The sequence below is a fragment of the Enhydra lutris genome, unplaced genomic scaffold, assembly GCF_002288905.1.
Source record: "Enhydra lutris kenyoni isolate GAN:26980312 unplaced genomic scaffold, ASM228890v2 scaffoldscaffold3, whole genome shotgun sequence".
Taxonomy (NCBI): domain Eukaryota; kingdom Metazoa; phylum Chordata; class Mammalia; order Carnivora; family Mustelidae; genus Enhydra; species Enhydra lutris.
Window position 1 is genome coordinate 9,587,566 of NW_019154087.1, and position 25,165 is coordinate 9,612,730.

Below are 25,165 nucleotides of genomic sequence, written 5' to 3' on the forward strand. Positions count from 1 at the left end.
AATTTCAAAATATGTATTTCTAAAATATATAGACCTCCTTTGGATTCATATTGCAACTGGTTACTTGGCATCCTACTAGAATGTGTCACAAGCATTTAAAGCTTACCAAGTCCAAAACTGAACTCTTGATCTTTACCCCCAATCTGTTTTTCTTCCAGTGTCTCCCCATCTCCAGTAAGTGACATTTCCAAGGACACAGCTCAGCCAGAATCCTGGGAGTTATCTGTCATCCTTGCAATTTATTACCATTGTCATTTCATGTCTAGGAACATATACTAAGCCTGTCCATTTCCCTGTATCTCACTATTGTTACTCTAGTCTAAGCAGTTATCAGCTCTGGTACTGCTGAAATGGCCAACTGTTCTTTCTGCTTCCTTCTACTCTTGTTCTCCTCCAATCAACTACCACACTGCAGTTGGACTGGTGGTGTTCCAAAGGTATAAATCAGAATCTCACGTCTACTCTCCTGTTTAACCTTCAGTGGCTTCCCCACATGATCTGGCTCTTTCCCGTCTCTCTAAATCTTTTTCATACCAATCTACCTTTTATTTGCCATACTCCACTTATACTAGTTGTTTTTGTTTTTTAAACTTGCCAAATTCTTTCCTGCTTCATGGATTTTGTATTCTCTACCTAAAGTGTTCATCATCCCAACTCTCTGCTTGGCTAACCCATACTCACCCACTTCACATTTCCACTTAAAATATGCTTGTTTGCTTATCATCTGTTTCTCCAAATTCAACTTAGGTCAACATTAGCAGCAACGTATCTGCTAGCTAGGTTCACTACCATCTCTTCAACCCCTGGCACTGACCCACACCCCAGTAAAATTCAATAAAGATCCTTTGAAACAACAGATACTGCTGGGGGGTCTGGGTGACTCAGTTGGTTAAGTGTCTGCCTTCAGCTCAGGTCATGATTTCAGGGTCCTGGGATCGAGCCTCAAGTTGGGCTCCTGAGTAGGGAGCCTGCTTCTCCCTCTCCCTGAACCCAGCAGGAAAAGAGAAATCATAAAGATCAGAGCAGAAATCAATGAAATAGAAACCAAAAGAACAGTAGAACAAATCAACGAAACTAGGAGCTGGTTCTTTGAAAGAATTAATAAAATTGATAAACCCCTGGCCAGACTTATCCAGAAGAAAAGAGAAAGGACCCAAATTAATAAAATCATGAACAAAAGAGGAGAGATCATAACCAACTCCAAAGAAATACAAACAATTAAAAGAACATATTATGAGCAACTACATGCCAGCAAATTTGACAATCTGGAAGAAATGGATGCACTCCTAGAGACTTATAAACTACCAAAACTGAACCAGGAAGAAATAGAAAACCTGAACAGACCCATAACCAGTAAGGAGATTGAAGCAGTCATCAAAAATATCTCAACAAACAAGAGCCCAGGGCCGGGCGGCTTCCCAGGGGAATTCTACCAAACAGTTAAAGAAGAATTAATACCAATTCTCCTGAAACTGTTCCAAAAAATAGAAATGGAAGGAAAAGTTCCAAACTCATTTTATGAGGCCAGCATTACCTTGATCCCAAAACCAGACAAAGACCCCACCAAAAAGGAGAATTATAGACCAATATCCCTGATGAACATGGATGTGAAAATTCTCACCAAAATACTAGCCAACAGGATCCAACAGTACATTAAAAGGATTATTCACCATGACCAAGTGGGATTTACTCCTAGGCTTGGCTAAAATTAACAAGACAGGAAACAACAGATGTTGGCAAGGATGCGGAGAAAGGGGAAGCCTCCTACACTGTTGGTGGGAATGCAAGCTGGTGCAGCCACTCTGGAAAACAGCATGGAGTTTCCTTAAAAGTTGAAAAGAGAGCTACCCTACGACCCAGCAATCGCACTACTGAGTATTTACTCTAAAGATACCAATGTAGTGATCTGAAGGGGCATGTGTACTAGAGAGTATTATGCCGAGCGGAATAAGTCAATCAGAGAAAGATAATTATCATATGATCTCCCTGATATGAGGAATTTGAGAGGCAAAGTGGGGGGCTTGGGAGGTAGGGAAGGAACAAATGAAACAAGATGGGATCAGGAGGGAGACAGACCATAAGAGCCTCTTAATATTACAAAACAAACTGAGGGTTGCTGGGGGAAGGGGGAGTATGGAGATGGTGGTTATGTTATAGACATTGGGGAGGGTATGTGATATGGTGAGTGCTATGAAGTGTGTAAGCCTGATGATTCACAGACCTGTACCTCTGGGGCAAATAATATATGTTAATAAAAATAATTAAAATAAAAAATAAATTAAAAAAAATTTTAGGCCAGCACATTAACAATGGTTAAAAATAAATTTAAAGCGTAATGTTGGGAAGAACACAGTGAACCTGGTGTTTACACACACTGTGATGAGGATGCAGAAATCTTTTATTTACTAGAAGAGTAAAACATATCAAACACTTTAAAAATGTTCACTCTCTCTGACTTAGGAATTCCACTATTAAGAATTTATCCTAAGGATGTTGATTTATATACGAAAATATTAAACTCAATATTATTTACAAAATAGAAAACAAAAAGCTCAGGTAGTCTCAAATGTATGATCAAAATGATGGATTATCATGAAATCATTAAAGTTATTTTAGAGATGAATATTTAATACTTTGGGAAAACTTATATTTTAAGTTTTTAGAAGATACATAGCAGAAAAGATCATATTTAAATTTTGCCTGGGAAGAAGACTGTATCTACAAAAATGCTGAAGAGTAGGTAGGAAATTATAATATTGGTTACCTCTGATAAAAGGATATTATTTTCATTTTTAGTACTCTTGTTCTCCACATTCTCTATAATGAATAGTGAGTTAATTTTATAATAAAAAGTAGGTTTTTCAAAAACTGACACTATAACTCCAATATTTTTACAGACCACAACACAATTCCAACAGCAATATTCTGGAGCTAAGTGTGACAGTGGGCTACCATATTAGCAAAATTTTATTTCTAAAATATCAACTTTTTGTTTTCCTATTTTACGATGAAAACTTTCAAAGATTCACACTGCAAAGCAATGTTTTGCTTTAGCCATTACATGCACTACATGCAAAATATCCCATGGGGGCTTTTTTTACCTCTGGTTATGAACCACTCTCTTAATGATAGTTCTCTTATTAATAATTATCAATTTTCATTCATTCTAGTCTCTTTACAAATGGTCAATAAAATCTTTATCATTTGCATATGCGATCTTTCTATGATTTTTAGGGCAGAAATGACTCAAGCTTTAATAAAGTGAACAGTGACTATCTCACCAGGAAATTATTGGTTGTATGTTAAAAACAGAATCTTTCATGAAATGGACATTTGATTGATATATATATATATATATACACACACACACACACACACACAAACACACAAAATTATGATTGAATACACACACACACACATACACACACACACACTACCCCTCATTTTAATTCACGGTGATAAATTCTTGCAAGATAACACTCTATGTCTTATTTTCCATTTGTAACACTGATTATTCTTAAATGTAAAAAATAGAGCATAAAACATTCAAAAGTACTTAAATGTATAATATGACAGTTACTTCATAATGCTTATAGGGTGTACATTCAAGCCAACCAAAAAATGCTAACCAACTGCCATTCCCTTGTACCAAAATATACTAAAAAAAACTTTGATCTCTCTATATTTTTCTATAAATGCTGTAATTCTCATATATTCTCCTTTTCCAAATTTATTTTTTTAGAAACACATACTAATTCTAGTATTTGGCTTTCAACTAGCAGAATAAAAGAGCGTTTCTATACCGGGTATTCCAGTTTTGCTTGCAGAAGTCTTTGTTCCACTTGGAGTAGCATTACCTCCAGGGGATAAAGTTTCTGTGGGATACGTGGTCCCTAAAGTCTCCAGTTCACCTCGGTTTGAAGAAAACACCAAGTCCAGGGATGGCAGCTTTAGCATGCATTCTACTCTGGATACTGGTAAGCAGCTAAACTTGATCTGTGAGGGCTAAAAAGTGCAGGAAGCAAAAAAAAAAAAAAAAAAAGTTTCCAGGTACTAGTTAAAAAATTTCACACTGGATTCCAAAAAACGTAATTAATTTCCATTTCAGTCCACATATAGCAAATTATTTGAGACTTTAAAGGATTTTGTGTTTAATGTCCTAGCTCTTTCAAACAGATACATTATATATCAACCAAAATTTATTAACAAAAAGGTATTTTAGGAATCACCTCGAGTGATATATATTAGATTATTTAGGTAATTCAGAACATTAAAGATGTCAATGTTCATATTACACTTGTTCACAATCAAATTTTGAAAAGAAGTAATTCCTCTTATACTAAAATTTTTTAAAAGCTATGGTAATAACAGAAATTTTATAAACTCTCAAGCCCTCCCCCATTACATGTTTTCATCATATCTTCAAAAGGCTAATGCAAAACTCCCTACTGAAGACCTCTTGGGCGAACAGCTATTGTAGAAAATAGTTTGAATAGATGACCATTAGTGTTTCTTTTATTCTTGAAATTATCAGAGTTTAGTTGAAGGTAAACTGAAGCCTAAAGTTTGGTTACAAGCAGTTTTCATATCCTCTTTAATAAATGGACTCAATCAGATGCTAATTCCCAAAGGGCGAATTGTAAGACTGCATTTTACAATAAAATATTAAATAAAAATTCCATTAACTCAGCGAAAATCTAATAACAAAGGTACTACTGTTTGACTTACATCTCAATTACACTTTATATTTGCCCATAAAGGACCATAATGGCAAGAAACACAGGTGTCATAATAAAAAAGGGTAGAAAATTCTTAAAAAAAAAGGGGGGGGTTTAACTTATACATTTTTGTTTTTGACAAAGAAGTATAAGATCTAAATTTTGAAAGCCCAAAGATCTATGAACCTCCTCAGCAGAAAAGTAAATACACACATAAAATTGTCCATACACTTCTCAGAGGTTCAGGTGATCTCTAAGCCATTATAGGTATACTAAAGGTCCATGAATACAAGGTTAAAGAAACTTTAAGGGAAATAATGCTGGAAATATTCAAGTAAACTTAAGAAAAACATTTTTCTTTAAAACAAAAAGGAATAAATGAAGTATATCCACCTGAACTCGTACATAAACCACAACATCTACAGGGAAGGAAGAGTAAGCAGATGTTGAAGATGATACTAATGATGTTGTCGATTCTTCCATAGGATCTGGTATTTCAAAATGTCCCATATCTTCATCTTGTGAACTGACAGCTGTTGAAATATTTAGTTTTATTATTAGGGCAAAGGCAAACTATTTTTTTAAAGATTTATTTATTTATTTGAGAGAAAGAGAAAGAGAAGATGTGCGTGTGCAAGTGGCAGCGGGGGTGGGGATTGGTGGGGGGAGCAGATGGAGAGAAAGAATCTTAAGCAGACTCCAAGATCAGTATGGAGCCTGATGGGGGACTCCATCTCACGACCCGGAGGTCGTGACCTGAGCCAAAATCAATACTTGGACACTTAACAGATTACACAAGCCAGACACTCTGGGCAAACTATTTATCAAAAGATCCTTTCTTGGGACACCTCGGTGGTTCAGTTGGTTAAGCGTATGCTTTTGGCTCAGGTCATGTTCCCAGGGGCCTGGGATCAAGCCCTGCATCAGGCTCCCTGCAAAGAGGAGAGCCTGCTTCTCCTTCTCCCTCTCCCTCTGCCATTCCCCCCACTTGTGCTCTCTAGCTCTTTCTGTCAAATAAATAAAATCTTAAAAAAAAAAAATATCCTTTCTCTTATGCTACTACTGAGATCAGGGATATGAACACACAGAAATGTGCTTCTGTAGCCCATCATTCCACACATCTTTCCCTATTCAAACCTCTTGCTCATTTCTCCAAATTCCAATCCCCCTCCTATTATAACAAACACTGTGCAAAGAAAATTAAGACTTTGCCCTCAAGAAATTTCCAGTCCAAGAGGGAAGCCAATGTAGGAATTAAGGATGTTAATTTTGTCTCTAACTAGCTATGGCCGTGGGAAAATCATATAACCGCACCAAGATTTATTTTATTTGTAAATGAGGACTAGATGATTTCTCAAGTTCTTTTTCAGTTCTACAGTTCTTGATCACTGAATTATATCATAATGTATAACATCATTAAAAATCCTTCTAAGTGATAGAATTTTAAAAATATTTGTGATGCAGGAGCAACGGGGTGGCTCAGTCGGTTCAGCACCTGCTTCTTGATCTCAGATCAGGTCATAATCTCAGGATCCTGAAATCAAGCTCCACATTGCGTTCTGGACTGGGCATGAAGCCTGCTTAAGGTTCTCCCTCTGCAACAACCCTCTCCCCAACTGCGCTTGCATTCTCTCAAAAAAAAAAAAAATTGTGATGGGGAAGTAAATATGTAAGGAGGATACTTACTTGTATAATTCCTTTCAATTGGTGTAATTGGGATAGTTTCCAGAGCTTTTTCCAGAAAATCTAACAGGCAGGGACTAATAACCATTTCTTCTGGCAATGACTGAAGCGCTACCCAAGCATATAATTTGGCTGTTTTTACTCCTCCACTTCCTTTTCCTTTGGCTAAAACATTTACAAATGTGAGGTGAATTTAATAGTTCCCATACAACATATAATAATTTTGTGAGAAATCAGAACTACGTATGACAGTTTAATCAGGTGAAGCATCTTATTCCTAAACTATATAAGAACACAATAAAAATAACAGATTGACAAATATGATACATTAATATTAGAATATAAAGATAATTAATGATGCATATAATACAAGTTATTCCTACTTGCTCTAGGTGACAAATGTTGCTTCAATTTTTTGTTTAAAATTTGCTTAGTGTCTCATTTAGCATTATTTTGTCCACTTAAGAAGATATAGAGAAATTTGACTAACAATATTTTTTGTTAAGTGAGGAAAAATGTTGTTTTCAGGTTTTCCTGTGTTCCTGTAGTTCTTAACTTGTAGATCTTTATAAAGCCTCCCTGCATGACTCCCATCCCTCTTTCCTTCAGAAAGGAAATATTTCTGGGTGAGTAGAATGAATATAATAGCTAAGACTCAGCTAACTTCGGCTTAGGTTTCCACCCCCAACATATATTAGTTTTGTAAACCTAGAAAAGCAGTCCAACTTCTATGAACCTGAACTTCCCTCATTTATAAAATGGGGATAATAGTATCTGTCCTATACTTAATGGGCATAGATGTGCCTTGCCAATTCAAAAGTGATATAAAAAATATTATGCATCATTATCACATTTATTAGATATTTTAAAAGATTTATATATCAAATTCCATCTCTAAAATGAAACTTTCTGAACTAATTCTTATTCAGCCTGATGTTCCCTTTTTGGGGGGAAATTTTACTATAAATATATAAGGTATTATTCATGTGGTGTGGTAGCCAGATTCCAAAATAGCTTCAGTGGCCCTTGCCTCCTGGTATTCATGCCCTTGTACAGTTTTCTCCCACACTGACTTGGGCTGACCTGTATGCTCAATAAGATATTGTGGAAGTGATGGTTTGTGACTTCTGAGGCTACGCCATGAAAGACACTGCAACTTTAGTAGCTATGTTCTCTTTTGGATCACTTCTTTCCAGGGAAGTCAGTTCCCTTGTTATAGGAACACTAATACAGCCAGTGGACAGGCCCAAATGGGGAGGAACTAAAGTACCAGTTTGCCCACCACGTGAATGGGATGTGATGGAAGTAGGTTTTCCAGGCCCAGTTAAGCATTCTGATGACCACAGCCTAGCCAATATCTTGACTGCAATGTCACAAAAGACTGTCAAGTTAGATTCGCCAGCCAAACTGCTCCTGTATTTCTGATCCACAAACTGTGTTTGAGGTTAGAGGCCACCAGGTTTGGGATCATTTGTTATGCAGGAATAGATAATTAATAAATGTGGTTAAGATCAATGTACTTTGTCTTAAAAGTACAAGTTTAATGTTTCCACTTAGATCAAAAACTCCCAAATATGAACTATGTAAAAGTTTTTCCAAGTGAATAGATCTAAAAAGTTAAGTAAATAATCTATTTGGCATATTAAGATTCTTTTAACGGTGATATCCTAGGTAGTATCAGTGTGAAAAATAGCCAAAAGTTGCGCCAGACTTCTATATGTGAGTTTTATACCATCGTTATTGACAAGTCTATGGGATTTTTTTCTTTAACATGTGAATTTGCAAGAAATTCTCAATAGAGCAAGTAAGTGATGACTAAAAGGTTACCAAAAAAATTAAAAATAAAGCATATTTTCCTGAAATACCTGAGGGAATAGGTGGGGGTTGGGGAGGAAGTAAGGTGTTAGTCTTGCTCTGGACATTGCAAGGTAAAGGAGGAGAAGGAGGAGATGGTGCACTATCTTTCATACCATACAGCTTGGACTCTTTAGAGAGCGTTCTTGGCAAGGAAGATCCTCTGGAAGCATTGGGTGATTCGGTCTTTAGTGTCTTGGAATTGTAATGCAACTGTATTAAGACAAATAAACTTTCAAAATTAAAATAATGAAGATGAGAAAAACCAACATATGTAAAAAAATGTGGAAGAAAGAACACCAATCCAGGGGTCAGAAGACCCAGTTCCAGTTTTTTACAAGTTAACACTGTGATACTAGCAAGATTCTTAGCTGTTTTTCATTTAAAATTTAAAAAGTCATCCCAGATATTAAGTTCCTCCTAGCTTAATGTTATAGGAGTCTATAACTCTATAATCTAAAAAATAGTTGTTTAATTAAGTTGGACAAGGAAAGGTTTAGCAAATGATATGACTATCAATGCATAAAAAAGTAACTTCGTACTAACAAAGTTCAATGAAGAAGCTGTATAAAAGAAGTGGAAACCTGAAATTTGGATCTTCTTAAGTTCAGAATATAGTTATATCAGAGAAAAATGCTGGAAAGTCTCACTTTAATATAATCGGTAAAGGAAGAACACACATGATAGAAAATAAACACTGTGAAGAATAATCTAATCCTAGACTTTAAGGTTTTTACCTTTACATCAACTCCAGGAATGTAAAATACTGTTGTTTCTAAGTCACTAGACTTTGTCTGTAGAGAAGATGGTACTTTCTTGCCAGTCATTAAATGGGTGGTAGAAGCATAATTGGTTTGAAACTTCTTCTTTTTTGAAGGAGAATCTTGATCTAAACTCCTGGAACTTCTATCATAACTCCTATAAATAGAAAAATGATTTTTATCTTTTTAAAAAAGGCATTCATCTCCTTTTGTTTATAATCAAACTTTTACTTATACAGCAAGTTGAATATAATCCTTCATTAGTAAAACTGAAAAAGGAAAGCTCATTAGTGCCTGTAGTAAAACTGGCTAACACCATGCATGGATGACATTCATGTTGTATGCTCTGTAACTACACAGGGCAGCCACCTTTAGTCTTTCCTGAGGTCACAGGTGTTTCACATGAACGTATTAGGTTGAGCCAAATGAAATTGCCCTTTACACAGGTAAAATCAGTTGAATATCAGCAATCTATTTTAATGAATTAACATGCTTTTTATCATTACTACTACATTTGTAGGAATTTAACTGTTTAAGTGCCTTTTTTATCTTCTCATTTTATAAAACCCTCCTTAGAAAAAAAAACCACTTAAAAATCTTTTTTTTTTTTTTAAATGTAATCTCTATACTCAACATGGGGCTCGAGGTCACATGGTCTACTGACTGAACCTGCCAGGTGCCCATAAAAATCTTTTATTGGGAAAAATTTCAAACATTCGAAAAGTAAACAGAATGGTAAACTGTAAACCCCCATGGCTCCATCTTCCAGCTTCAACAGTTGTCAGCATTCTGCCCCCTTTTTAATTGACATCTCTAGTAACTTCCCATCTATTGTCTCAATTATTATTTTCTTTAGTTCTTTTTAAGATTAGGAGATAAAGGCAAAAATTCAAAGAAAAAAATAATCTAATCTTAAACCTATTTATACCACCACTTTTTCAATGATGGAGATAAATGCTGAAGCTACATTCCAATATACTTAGGCCTCTTTGTCCCCAGTTTCCCAATCTCGATTTTTTTTCCGAATTCACCAAAACTCTGAATAACCAAGAAATCTCTGAGTACTGCACTGTTCTTTAAAACAGAAATACTCACAATACAAGAACAGAGACTGAGAAATTTGGGCTTATTTAAAAGAGAATTACAAAGACACAACTCTTTTAATTAAATTGCTAGAATCTAAAGTAGAAATGCATTTCTAGTTGCCAGAAAATTTTATATACTTGTTTAAGGAAATAGTAAGTTATACAAGTAACCACTCAAACTTAAAACTCTGATTAAATCCACTCTTTAAATCTGTATTTTGGGAGACGGGTGAAAAAGTTTTGTAATTCAGGGAAACAGCAATAAAGTTAAATGCTCCTTTTCTGACCAAATTCTTACCTTCTCAAGCTTATATCATCATGTTCTTGTAGAAGGGTAGTTGGGTGGAGAACACATTTTCCACTATCAATTTCCACCCGTATATCAAGTTCAAAGTCAATATTTCTCTCTGTAGCTGCGCCACTAAGACTTCGGTTGACTGGAGCTGTGGGCCAGCGTTCTGTAAATAGCTGATGAACAGCAGCAAAGCCTGTTGCTTTTTTACGAGATGTGTGTCTAGAGAAAGAACTGACTGTTACATTTTACTAAATTCGAAGAATTTTCAACAAACTATTTCCCAATATGTTATGTGAGCAATAGTCTGTAAATAAATTTTATCATTTTATAAATTCACACATATTACTCAATTAGCTCATACTAATTGAAATTTTTCCCAAGTTTGATGGAGTCACATTTTATTCAACAACCATACACTCAGTAACTATTATGTGCCAGCTGACGTGCTAGGTGCTGAGGACACAGGCATAATCACTCCTATTGAGGAGTCTGAATGTCAATGTATGAACTATATTCTACATTTGTGAGATTGCATTTTTGCAAATTGTGAAATGCTATTTTTCTGATTTTATTAAAAGAACAAAGAATAGGGAAAGAAAAAAAATAATGTCATATGGAGCTAAATTACATTAATAAACCATAAATATGTTTCTTAGTCTCACTTTGGCTAGGCACATTAAGATTTTTTTCTGTAAAATTTAACAGTTACACATAACTCTGCAAAGCTCGGTTCTAGACTCTGAAATACTACTGATGGGTCTCAAAACAAAAAGGCCACTTACGAGGGTTTCCGGTAAATATAAAACCTTTCCCTCTCATGGTCTTCATCCTTTTCATCCTTCTCAGAATCTTCACTAGTAGAAGACAAACTGTCATCCCGTCGGCCCTCTTCAGGCTGGAAAGGAATGCCTGATGAATAGCCTCCTGGAGTTTTGGGAGAACTGAACACAGAATATGATCCTTCACTATTTGCGGAGTAATGGGATGGTCCTTCAATGGTTACTGACAAAAGGTCCAGTTCTGTCTCCTCTGGAAACTGAGTGTAAAAAGAGAAGATGTGAGTCAGGTTCACATTATACATCTCTTACTTTAAAAAGAAAAAGAAAAAATATATGTTTAAGCATTTAAAATTCTCTCAAGAGTTGAATTTCCTCACTCTGAACCATCATATGAAATGGCACACCAAGGAAGGAAGGTCTTACCACAGACAGACACACTACTGACATACTAAAAATTATAGTGAAATTTTACATTATATAAACATATCATCAGCCTGTTAATTAGTACATATTGTGTAATTCTTTAAGCATAGTTAAACATGCTGTGGAGACAAAGCAAAGAATGTGATCAACTGTAAATCAGAAGGGCAAGAGAGTAATTAGTGATGGAAGAGCATGCAGTGTCCCTTGAGAAAGTACTTCATGCTTCTGGATGCTTTTTATAGCTAGCTTTTAAAAATGAGTCCCCCACCCCACCCAAAAAAAGAGTCTCTATTTGATTGACAACTGTAGACAACAGATGTGTCAATCATTATGTAATTAAAGATATGAATCAAACTTATAAACACTATTTTTTAAGGAGAATAGTTTATTATAAACACTATGTCACTGAGAATTGCACCAGAAGGCCACTGTATTTAAGTAGATCAAAAACAAAACAAAACAAAACAACAATAACAAAACTTCCTATGACCTAATTTATTTTTCCAATTTGAGACTTGCTCAAATATCCTTTGAAAATGCGATAAGCCTTTGTAAAGTGTTATGTGCAAGGTAAAGTAATTTGTTGATACTATTAAATACAACAAAATTAGATACACAAAAATAGAGTACTATAATAAAAATGTCTTACATACAGAATTCAGCTTTTCCTTATTTTTTATAATATATATGTTATTTAGTAATTAAGTAAAACAGATTTTATTCATCAGAACATCTTCAATTTTTTAAAGGTAAGAATCTGTGCAATCCCTTTGTTTTACATTTATTTTACATTTAACCATGCCTTAATGATCTATAATTTGGGATTTTTATATGCTATTTTTTTAAACAAATAGCTTACATTACTATTTAAAAATAGGATTTGAACCAATTCAAATATTAATGCCTTTGAGAATTACTTGATCATTTCAAAACATACTTGATCATTTCAAAACATACAAATAAATCAAATCATTGGTTTTACATCTGAAACTGATATAACGTCATGTCTCAATAAAAAAAAAAATGGATGGGGAAATATCAATTAGGAGAATCCCTCGATTCAGTTCTTTAAATGATTTATTTCCAAGTTCATATTTAGAAAAAAAGGACATGTTTATCAAGCTCCCCATAATCTCACAGTTCTTTTTTTTTTTTTTTTTTAAGATTTTATGTATTTGACAGAGAGAGAGAAACAGTGAGAGAGGGAACACAAGCAGGGGAAAGTGGGAGAGGGAGAAGCAGGCTTCTTGCCGAGCAGGTAGCTCAACGTGGGGTTCAATCCCAGGACCTTGGGATCAGAGTCCGAGCTGAAGGCAGACGCTTAGTTGACTGAGCCACTGAGGCACCCCTATAATCTTACAGTTCTAAAACAAAATTTAGTTTGACTAAGTTCAGTGTAATGGCGGGATATGTACTAAAACTATAGCTTAAGAGGGCAGGGAAACAAAATGTATGTGGAATAAGTGCCAGTTTTTAATGTAACTTGATGGAAAATTTCTAGACAAAGATTTATATACCTAGTGTACAGATATATTTTTAAAATTTAATTTTACTTTCATGACATATTCAGGGAAAATATATGGTTCGTAAAAATGTTAATTCAACTTTTAAGTCCTTGGGTGGCACATTTTCCATATTGTTTTGAACATAATTTTTAAATGGATTTTTTAAATAAATGTACGCTTTTTTTATATGTACACAGTGACTCCAAAGAAATAGCATTCAATGATTAATTTGTTGTTCTGAGAGAAGTTTGATTCTAGTTTCAATGAGTTAAATTTTTTTTTTTTAAAGATTTTATTTATTTATTTGACAGACAGAGACGACAAGTAGGCAAAGAGGCAAGCAGAGAGAGAGGGGGAAGCAGGCTCCCTGCTAAGCAGAGAGCCTGATGTGGGGCTCGATCCCAGGACCCTGAGATTATGACCTGAGCCGAAGTCAGAGGCTTTAACCCACTGAGCCACCCAGGTGCCCCTAGTTAAAATTTTTTTTAAAGAAAAGATTCATTTTGTCATTGAATGTAGGGAAAACAGATTCACTTAGGGATTAGCAAATAACTAATAAATAGGAGTTTTTGATTTATGATTTGGTTAATTTGGTAAGCTGATTTAGTAATTCTGGAGATTCAATAATTAATATTATATAAATAAATACAGAACTAAAATGTTTTCATGCAAGAGCTTATAAAATATACATGATGAAAAAGAATTCAATCTTAAAGCTTTATGTAAAATATTTTTGAGGTCTGAGTTTAGTATAAAATGAAAGGAAGACATTTTGAAAGCAGATTTTCAGGGTGGCTAATTAGTTTTAAAGCAAAATTTATGTTGTTCTTAATAAGTACCTGAAAATACCCTTCCCCAGGACAGCTGGATTGTGGCGTACTTCCCCATATTGTTTTTTTCAACTTAATTAAAATAATAAGAAAATATATAAAAACTCATGAAAAATTAAAAAAACAATGGTTTAAAAGCAAACAAACATTCAAAAAACAAAACAAACATGTTAACATAAATTTTAACACATACAAAATTAAATATAACTTTTAAGCTGACCTTCTAACTTCTGGTTTCTGCTATTACCTCTATATATTCTGAACTAAAATACATAATAAGATAAATAGATAAAGTATAAACATTCCACATTTACACTGGTGTAAAAGACCTAGTTTAATGTGGATTCATACTTGAAAGGAAAATTATTCAACGAAGTCTTTCTATCTAAGATCAAGCAGTATGGAATCTTTATTCTAGGTGCGAAACACTAACATGAGCAGCATGGCTCTCAAATGCTAGCACAGAGGCAGTGTCTTGCTGTTTGGAAATTTAAAGACACTTCACCCATCACAACTGGCACTTTCACTGTAGGTAGGAATTCATATTTTGAAACTGTAACCACTGTAATTTTGTAATTACTAAAAATTATTTGACACTGTGTATCTCTAACAAATAGTATCTCTCTTACTGTATCTTGGATATTGAAAGTTACTCTGGGTCCGGGAGATGCTGCATCCACACGGATTTCAGGGAGCTCCTCAGTTTCTCCTATTCGAGAACTGGAAGAAAAATATGAAGTTACTAAACATTAGCATTCTTTTTTTAAAAAGTCCCTGGACTTTATAAAAGTCTAACAAATGTCAGTAAATTTTTTACTGACACTAAATATTTCTAAATACTTACCTTATCCAAGGATTAAATTTTTGGTATCCCATTCCTTAATCTTTAGCATCTCATTAAAAAACAAAACAAAACTGAATGTTTTGATTAACATGAGATTTTCTGAAACTAAAGCATATTAAAAAAATATATAGTTCTTACTTTAAATGCTCATTTATTAGTAAGACAGTATTTTTCTTTAATATGTAGAATTTCCATTTTTTCATATGCTAAATATGTATGTAGTCACATCTCTTCTAAAATGGCAAACTTATCGCAGCAGTTACTAATCTGCACATACTCATTTCTTTGAATAGTCCGTAAGTTCACACATAAACTTGTCTAAATAGCAATGTACTTCTTCTCTAAAAAGCACACAGTGACTACGGTATAAATACACTAGAAGAATTCCTCAAATAAACTTTTTAGTTGGATAGTATCCATTATTACCGGTATTTGACTAATAAGGTTAATTTTTGCTCCCTTAATTATGTAATTTCCCCAAGTAGAACACAATAAATTAGTAGTGGATCTTCATAAAGGAGTCAGCAATTTTATTACTTGTTTCAGTGGATGAAAATAGGTATTACCTTGCCCTTTCCATTCGTTTAAGAGGAGGTCTTCCAGAAGCAGAAATGCTTTTTGAACGGCTATAACTTGGTTTGTAACCCAAACCCCACTTATCCTTTAGAGAAGCAGCCTAATGAAATGGGAGAGGAAGAGTGACTTTAGACAGTTGCTTATTGTCATAATATCTGATTATAGGTAAAATATTCTATTCAACAAAATAGTATGTTTTCCCCAAGTCAGTAACATGCTACTTTAAATTTGTCTTTAGGGGCACCTGGGTGGCTCAGTGGATTAAATAAAGCCTCTGCCTTCGGCTCAGGTAATGGTCCCAGGGTCCTGGGATCAAGCCCCGCATCGGGTTCTCTGCTCAGCAGGGAGCCTGCTTCCCCCTCTCTCTCTGTCTGCCTCTCTGCCTACTTGTGACCTCTCTCTGTCGAATAAACAAAATCTGTAAAAAAAAAAATTGTCTTTAAATATCATTTAACAGTACAGATGGATCAAAGTAGAGCAGGACTCAGCCACTCTTTAGACCTAATGTCAATTAGAAGGGTTGTACAATGGAAATATGGTTCACCGTCTGGCCTGAGAGAGAAAAGAAAAAGATTGGGAACAGGATGAGGGGTACAGAAATAAGGTGAGAAGAAAGGAAACAAAGGAAAGAAAGGCCAAAAAAAAAAGAGAATTAAAAGGAAAGATTCTGGGAGAAGCTGGGTGGCAGGAGGAGGTAAAAGGGAGATCAGAGGAGAGCAGGAAGGGTAGAGGGAGAGGCTGGGATGGGGAGACCAGTTGGGTGGGGGAACCATTGATCATCTTAAGTACCACCCACAGGCATGCCTGCCACAGCACTCCATTATAAGAAAGGAAAGGAAGGGGTGACCTCAACAATCTACTTATCTCTAAATGTGTAACTGGGGTCTAGATATTGAAATGATTCTAAAACAATGGAGATGTGGAATGCAAGAGGACTGAGGAGGAAGTGAGGGGGGGGGGAAGACAAATGAGATATATGCTAAGAACACTGATAAAAGTTCAAGAATTTCTCTAATTCTCTCTACACAGTTTTATTTTTAACAGTCAATTACCAAATATAAACTACCTTATAAATAGTGCATAAGCAGTACTTTAATTTTATTGTATGATTGTTAGGTATACAGTAGCAAAAATTTTAAACAAAGACTTATGCGTTATAGATCATCACTATCCATTTATTACCATCAGAAGCCAGTGATGAATAACTCAAACTGGATTTTATCTTCAATTTGAATAAATAATTTAGAACAGTTTTCAAACTAGGATGTCTGGGAGTTCGGGGTGGTCAAGAAAGGTCAAGCCAATAAACCCTGAATCCCTGCAAGCTTTCCCCTCTTCTTCTGGTCCTAGCAGCTCTGATTTAATGCTTTTTATGTATTAGGGTTCCACTAAAAAATGGAGGGTTCTGCTGATTATTTAAAAAAAAAAAAAAAAAAGGGTTAAGAACCTATCTCTTCTGAAAAAAGTAGTTTTTCCCCTAACAAGACCACCTTGACCCAAGGCAACCTACCTCCATTTGAATACATTTTAGAATTATTTTCTACTATATGTTTATAGTATATCTATCTACATACTTCTTTCACTTATTCAGCAACTGGACTTATTCAGCAACTGGACCAAAAAAATGTGGTAGGAAATGGGGTCAAAGATAAATAACTTGTTGTTTAAGAGACTCATATTCTAGTTAGTACAACTAAATGTGCAAAGAAAAGAGAATGAAGTGCTGAGAGTACGCAGTGCTAAAAGGTAAAGTCAGCTGTGGAAAATGGGACTGGAATAGAATGGACATGTCAAAAGACTCATATTTGAGTAAGACACTAAAAAGACATTACAGTTTTATGAAAGGTGATAAAAAGTAGTGGCTAAGGACAGACTGCAGAGTCCCACTGTTTGTGTTTAATCTTGGCTCCACCAAGGTTAATGACTGTATAACCTTCATCAAAATACTTGACTGCTGTCTCAGTGTCCTCATTTTTAAAATGGGGAAAATAATACATGCTACCTCTTTTGGCTATTGTAAAATTTAATGGGTTGTTAAATGTAAAGTGCTTTAAATAGCACCTAGTACCTAGTAGATATGGGATGTACAAATCAAGTGGTATTATCACTAAAAATGGAGAACGAAAGAGAACTTAAGTATGGTCACAAAGTTTCATAAAGTGAAAAATAAAAGAACGGTCTACTCCAATAATAAAATTCTTAAATGTTTACTCACTCGCATACTGGACCTCCGTAATTTCTTACGAACATCTCTTCGAATATCATTCACAGCGACAGATTCTAACTGTTGATAACGCTGAATTTCTTGGTTTATGGTCCCTTCACTTGCACCTAATTTTCTGGATGCAAAATAAATACCGCAATTAGTATAAAGGGGTGACAGAGTAAGATTGATTTATATTTGCTCCCTTTTAATTCTTTCACTTTCAGAATATCAAAGATATATGGACAGGCCAAAATCCTTAAAGTTAACACTCATACCTAGTAAACTGTTAAAAAGCTCTCTAATATTTTAGGAAATAGCTCTTTCCCACTTCCGCATTAATAGCTTCTGTGACAATCTCATGAAAGCTATGGACTCACTCTGCAGAATAATGTCTGAATGTAAAATTATACATATATTTAAGCCTCAGGTAAAATTTAGAGGGAGGATGTATATTTTGCTACAAGTCACTTTTAACCCCCAAGAGCAAAACTCACACTGCAATGTAAGTCAACAGGAAAATGTGAATCATTGTATCATAATTAATTTACAGATCACTTTTTAGGTAATACCTTTCATTGTACAAAATGCACATTATTTGTTTAGAGTTCCTGAATGCAAAAACCACAGACACAGGTGGTATATGAAGATCAGAAAAGATGAGGCATGACTATCACCTTTTGGGAAAACAAAAATTTCAAAGTTTGACGATTAGGATACTTTGTCTTCTAGAGCAAGTATTATTTAATCAATAATATGCAGCAGGCAATAGATAAAGAAAAAAATATTACCACCACCTACTCCCGACCTCCCTACTCACCTTATATCCATCTTAGTTTTAGAGAATTGTTAATACAAGCAGGCAAAAATAAAAAACATGAACTCTGACTTCAGACACACACAAGTTCAAATCCCACTTCTTTAACCTCTCTGAGCCAGTTTTCTCATCTATAAAGTTTGGATAATGCCATCTAACCTCACAGAAATCTTGTGAGGATTATACTGAAATAACATGTCAGTTCACAATTGGTACTTAATAAATGCTAAATTTGTTTCCTTCCTTAAAAATTTACATTCCAGACACGTGCTGTGATGAGCACTGGGTGTTATATGCAACTAAGGAATTGCTGAACACTACATTCAAAACTAATGATGCACTGTATGTTGGTTAACTGAACATTAAAAAAAAAATTTTACATTCCAGAAATACCAATGTTAGCAAAAGACTAACACGTATGTTAATATACATAGGTGAAGGTATATTTAGATATATATACACATATGTAGAGATATGTATATATGATACATAGTCTGTCATTAAACTGCCCAGAAATGGGGAGTTGCGATGAGAACTGGACAGAACTTCACACCTAACTTTGTCAGTAAGGAATGTATGATCTCAGGCAAGTTATCAAACTCTACTGGACCTTGGTGATCTCATTTATAAATTAAGGGGGGTATACTGGCCCAAATCCAGTTTTCTCCCTATTTAAAATTCTATGATTCCATTATTAAAAATATTATATTAAAAATCATTACACATACTTAAGATCATCTATTACTTTTGCCTGTTCATTCAGTTCTCTGATATCGACTATACGCTTCATAATTTTTCTTCCTCTAAGTTCTCCTGGCTGGCTACAAGATGCTCCTTGTCTTCGATAATCTACAGCTTCCTGAAAAATCAAAAGCATGTCTGTCAATACCACTTTCAGGTCACACCACAAATCTATACTATCACAAGAATAACACCTTAAATCAAAGGAAGCATGCAAGAATCAAAGCCATCTATATCAAGTAAGATGATTGGAATTCTCCAGTGATTCAAATCCCTTCATTTTCACAAGGAATCTATGTAGCTGCTACCTACATTTCCCCATGAGTGAGCTCTGCATGCTTTCAAATGGGACTGGCTAGACTGAGGGGAGCCCCACATCTCTGGGTCACACAGATACTCTGCAGGAACAGAATGGCGCTGATTTGGGGGCGTCAGGCCTAGCAGGTGATTTACAAGTCGCTGCCCAAAGGTGAGCTTGTGGCCATCTCCACTTACTGAACTTCCATCTGAACTCTAAATAATAAACAGTAACATTAATTTTTTTAAAAATTTCTTTCCAAGAACAAGACTATTTCATGAAACAGTTAAAAGATATTTTAAAAATGTTTAAACCAATATCAGAATAAAAGCCGAGAGTAACTTGCTTTTAAACTACCAAATAATTTATACTATAAAATATACAGTACAGAGGGAAATACATTTTTTAAATGTATATTTTGTTTACATGCAATTTGCTTTTCAGATTCATTTTTTAGCATCTTTATTGAGATATAATCCACATGCTATAAAATTCACCCATTTAAAATGAACAATTTATTGGTTTTGAGTATATTCACAAAGTTGTACAACTGTCACCACAATCTGTTTAGAACATTTTCACCACCCACCCCCAAATGAAACCTCATAACTAACAGCAGTCTTTCTCCATTCCCCATCCCCAACTCCCCCAGCCCTCAGCAACCACTAATGTACTGTCTGTCTCTACAGGTTTGCTTTCACTTTGTTTTTACCGTTAGTACATTACCTATAGGTTAGGGTACAAGTCTGTTGACAGCTAATAAGAAAAGTATCAATGAAAAGATAATATTATGAAATTTTAAAAAATTATAAAATATAGACACAGGAAACCATCACTCTCTTCCTTCCTCTACAATTATCAACTACAATATAATAAATAACATTAAGTCAATCTTTTCCCTGTCTCAGGGTAAAGGCCAGTCCAGAAAAGTCTAACAGTGAATGTACTTACAGTATGGATAGTGGGAGACATAGTATCAACTTCATCCTCATCTGACAGGTCAGCTATGTTCACTGAATTTAGATCAGCAATGTCATCTATGTCCTCCTCTCCTGTCAGTGTTGTAAGGGTATTGCCCAGAGCATTAAGTCTTTTGCCAATGTTAGGATCCATATGGACATCGATCCCACACATCTTCCACAAAACATTGAGTGTCCACGTTCCAGCACTACTACTTTCTGTTTAAATAAAGAGAAGTGGCATTTTTGGTAAGTCTTGAGTTCAGATATTTAAATCAATCTATATTTCAGGAATAAAATGGATGATGGCCTTATTTAACAACTAATCTCTCTCACAACTAGGTCTGGGATTGATTTCCCTCTGCAGAGTGTGCACCTTTGTTTCCTCTGTGCAGCACCCTTCTTTCTCCTGTGAACAATGGCTTCCCTCTTCTCCCCAATCCTGAACTGATCTACCCTCCCATGGCTACAATGGGAATTTCCATGACCCTCACTCATTAGCCAGAATTAGATAAGTAGGCCAGGTGAGAGTCAAAGTTGGAAATCTAAAAACCCTTCTCTGGACTTCAGGGAAAAAAAAAAAAAAAGGTCCCTTTTCTAGTGCTTGAGGGAGGGGGAATGAAGCTCATTGGGCTATTAGCAGCCACATCTTCTGGCATGTGTAAGGAGAAAGTCAGAAGTATGAAGAAAATGAAGCAGCCAGAGAGGAGCAAAGAAGAAAGCCCTGGTGGCAGTCGAAATCTTGGATCCAGGAGTTCCTGAGAGCCTCTGAACTGACCTTGGTCCTTATCTTCACTGAGATAGCCATTTAGAAGCTTAACTGTGATCTGCATTATCCTTTTAATAAACTCTCCCTTTCGGTTAAGCTAGTTTGCATGGGTTGTTGTCACTCATAAACCAGAGTCCTGACAATGATTTTTATGTGACCCTTCTCCAAATACATATACATTTACCTCAGTTATCACCCATTTCTTCTAACATTACTCCTGGAAATTTCCTAACCTTTTCAGTTCTTCATCAATGGGACTGTTGGCCTTGCTACTTTCTGAGGCAAGTTACTTAGGATGAGCACCAAGGCTAGGTTTGGGGAGGATAACAAGAAATAGTAAGGAGAGAAAGGAATTCTACTAACTTTAATCAGCTTCTACTCGCACAGACATTTTGAGAGCCCTTAAATAGCTCCCTTTAGCTCACCCTTACTCTTTACCAAGTAAAATCAATAAAAATTTACATTGTACTATCATCTTAGTCAAAACAGATTATAACTTCTATAGTTATCTTCTAACCAGTTTCCCAAGATTTTTTTTCCTTTCTAATCCTTGAAAGTGTCTGCTTTCTTGATCACAAAAATTCAGTGGCTCTCCCACTTTCTACCAAATTAAGTTCAGACTCCTTATTATCCTTTAATATTTTTCCCATATTACTTTTCACATAACTCTGTCTACCCAGTCTGGACAATTCTGACTAGACACTGGTTTCACAGCATAACTAATATTCTGTCTGCCTGAATTTTCTGACCCATACCCTTCCAGGTTTTGCTTTAGAAACAATTTTGTCTGTCAAGTCCCTGTTCAAATACTTGTTAAATATTAAAAGAAGCTTTCTCTGGGCCACCTGGGTAGCTCAGTTGGTTAAGTGTCTGCCTTTGGCTCAGGTCCTGATCCCAGGGTCCCGGGATCAATCCTGCCTTCGGGCTCCCTGCTCTGTGGGGAGCCTGCTTCTCCCTCTGCCTCTCTCTCTGCCTCTTATGTCTCTAATCCTAGTATCTCTCCAAATTTGAATTTTTTCTCTTTCCTCAGATTTCAGAAGCAATTAGAATTTCATATTTTATTGAACTTACCACTTATAGCTTAGTCATGCTGCAGAGCCTCAACTGCATTAGAATTCAAATTTATACAGAGTAGAAAAGTATACCTTGCCTTTGTCTTTCCTAAAACTTTTTGCAGTATATCAGCAAGTGTCTAATAAATGATTGTTAAATAGATAAAAATATGCTAATATTATTATAAAAATGGTTTTTTAAAATCAGGGAACACCAGAATTAAAGACTCAAGGTTAATATAAAGGCCTTATCTATGTGTGTATATATGTATATTTACATATATAGGTATAAAAAAGCAGAATTCTAACTTATTTATGTAAAAAAGGTAATACCAGTCATGAACTTACCAGCAGCTGCTTGTCCTGTAGTCCTAGAACATACTTCATAGGTGCCATCTGGAACTACACCTGCATAAAATCACCCCAAAAATAGTTTCCAATAAAATTATGCTTGTGATTAAATACTATATTATAATTAAATACTGTACTATAATACCAAAGATTATTATCTAAATATAAATAAGATCACTAGCTTCTTTAGGTCTCAATTTCTAAACTGCAGAATGAAACATGAAACATCTACCTTAGATGTCTTATAATATTCCGTATCTCAACATTTTTTATTTTATGCTTTTAAGAATTTAACTGCAGCTTTATCTTTACACTCTGCATGTGACAATACCTGACTGACTCTGAAACTCTAGTTTCCAGATGCTATGATAATTTGTGCCATCCTGTGAATGGCACTTTGAGAATGCAGATGGTTTAAAAATAATTTTCTGTTAATAAGAACTTACACATTTAGGTCACAGACACGATTTATTAGCCTTGTCTTTCCATGGATCATTTTATGAGGAAAAAAATGACTGACTGCCATGATGTCAGTCTCATAACAATTAAGCTCCTAAGGTCATGGACCTATCCCCGGAACATATCTAACTTTAACTCTGAAAAATTTACTACCACTTAGCTTTAATCTGATAACTTCAACTTAAAAAAAAAAAAAAAAAAAGAAATAAAGAAAAAAAAGAAAAAAAAGAGGTGAACTAAATCAACAATTTTAAACAGTAAAGGGGCAATACCATCTTTGAGACAACTTTTCAAAAAGTGAAGCCTAAGGAACAGGATTAAGACTCTTTCTCAGTAATCCTTCATAGAAACAAAATTTCAGTCTAAACCTGACAGTCATAAATCTTAAATGAAATGTCCTTTTACAATTCATTCTGTAACCTAAGTTGCTATTCAAATGTTACTCAAATCTGAGTTGCAGAAATACTATAGCTTATTTTGAGAGAAACAGTCTATTAAGTGACAATATCTATTATGTAGGTTTTTAAAAGATAGTGCCAATAACTTTAAAATCTAAATTATATTTTTGAACCATATGGTACCTATGCTTCACATACAAATTACAGAATTTGAGAGAACAATGTCTTGTCTTAGGGTAAAAGATTGCCTAATTAACCTTTAAAGTCATGGTTATAAATCAGAACAAAAGGGACTGAGGTAACTCTTTCAAATCTAAGAATGCTATAATGAAAAGAAAACCTTCTGAAATTTGAGGAACATAATGGAGGCCAAATGAAAGCTAGTTTAAAAAAAAAAAAGGTAGAAAACTTCTAGGACTTTCAATCCCAAGAATTTTAGAGAATTTTTAAAAATTAATTTTTAAAAAATTACATAAATTCATATATTACAGAGCCATGATAAATTAAAAAGGAATATTAAGATTTTGGGGAGTAGATCCAAATCTTCAAAGTGAGGAGAAGGAAATCAGTTAGGCTCTTCCCTGTTTTGCCTATGGTCTCTGAGTCAGAGACAGAATGCTGAGTTGGATCAACCATTAGTCTGAATCCAGGATAGCAATTTTCCTGCTCTTTTGATCTCATGTTACCCAGGTGTTAACAGAGAGCTTGAGGCTTTCAAACATCTCCTTTACTCCCCTCCACCTCATAGTACAGTTTCAAACTTTAATGGCTTATATAATTTTTATAAATGAATGTTAGTGAAGAGTCTGATCTTTTCTATCTACTTATATGGTCCTTTGAATCCTATATACAAATTTTTCTAATTTTTACTGCACTTCCTAGAAAACATTATCCCCCTATAGAGGCAATTCACCCAGATCACCTTTTTTCCTAGGGCCTGATTTTAAAATGATCTGTTAAAAAAAAAAATCCTACAGCATAACTCTACTGTTCGTTGTTTCTCTACCCTAATTCAAATCTTTCTTAAAATACTTAATGTCATTTCTGTTCTATTTATTATTACTAATAAAAAACTATTTTGCCCCTGTTATAATTTAGAATATTTGTATCAATAAAAAAAATACTCAACTCTTCTGCTTCCTTCCCAAGACACCAAACAAAAAGCATGTCATAAAGACAAGTCATTTAGTAGCCTACAAAAACTAAAATAAATAATTTTCAGCATATTAGTATTCTACTTAGTTGGTATAATATACACTGAGGTGCTGAGTTATTATTTATAGATTTTTAATATATGTTTTTGATTTTGATTCAGGGGCATATTTCTCAGGCATTTTCCCTTTATAATAAACTGTTAAGGAAATGGTATTCTCTCTTTGCTTCCAAATACATGTATCCATTTTAATGATTATAAAAAAGGTGAAGATATCATCTTACTAGAAATCAGTAATTTAATTTTGAGAAAAAAAAAGACACAAAAGTTATTAGTGACTTTTAAAAATATATGTAACAACTGTATAGAAGCTTATTTGTAAAGATTTCTGATGAAGGCTATTTTTCTTATGAATTTTAGGCATAAGTACTTTGATATCAAGTCCTCCTAGTAACTTGAAGTATTTCACAGAAATTCCACTATTTTACCTATGGATTATTTAAGTGAGAAGCAGTCACAACAGAATTTCACCCATAATTTTATCTAGGTTTTAGTCAAAGTGAAATGCCAAAACTTCAATTTTTGATATAAAAATTATGAAAAGTTTTCTTG

At 34.6% G+C, this 25,165-nt stretch overlaps 1 protein-coding gene across 2 annotated transcripts in view; it reads right to left on the reverse strand.

Annotated features, from left to right (window-relative positions):
• Positions 1-25,165, reverse strand: part of LOC111153399 (KIAA1109 ortholog) — a 197,955-nt gene that overhangs the window by 20,368 nt on the left and 152,422 nt on the right. The window contains exons 57-70 of one of the 2 annotated variants that reach the window (XM_022512407.1): positions 22,541-22,600; positions 20,364-20,590; positions 19,102-19,232; positions 17,569-17,692; positions 15,344-15,453; positions 14,563-14,653; positions 13,943-14,005; positions 11,179-11,432; positions 10,400-10,615; positions 8,993-9,173; positions 8,267-8,468; positions 6,405-6,566; positions 5,112-5,251; positions 3,804-4,005 (exon numbers count right to left, since the gene is read on the reverse strand). In XM_022512407.1, coding sequence (XP_022368115.1) covers positions 3,804-4,005; positions 5,112-5,251; positions 6,405-6,566; positions 8,267-8,468; positions 8,993-9,173; positions 10,400-10,615; positions 11,179-11,432; positions 13,943-14,005; positions 14,563-14,653; positions 15,344-15,453; positions 17,569-17,692; positions 19,102-19,232; positions 20,364-20,590; positions 22,541-22,600 — 2,163 coding nt within the window. The remainder of the gene's footprint in view (positions 1-3,803; positions 4,006-5,111; positions 5,252-6,404; positions 6,567-8,266; positions 8,469-8,992; positions 9,174-10,399; positions 10,616-11,178; positions 11,433-13,942; positions 14,006-14,562; positions 14,654-15,343; positions 15,454-17,568; positions 17,693-19,101; positions 19,233-20,363; positions 20,591-22,540; positions 22,601-25,165) is intronic. The other variant, XM_022512417.1, reaches the window with a different exon arrangement.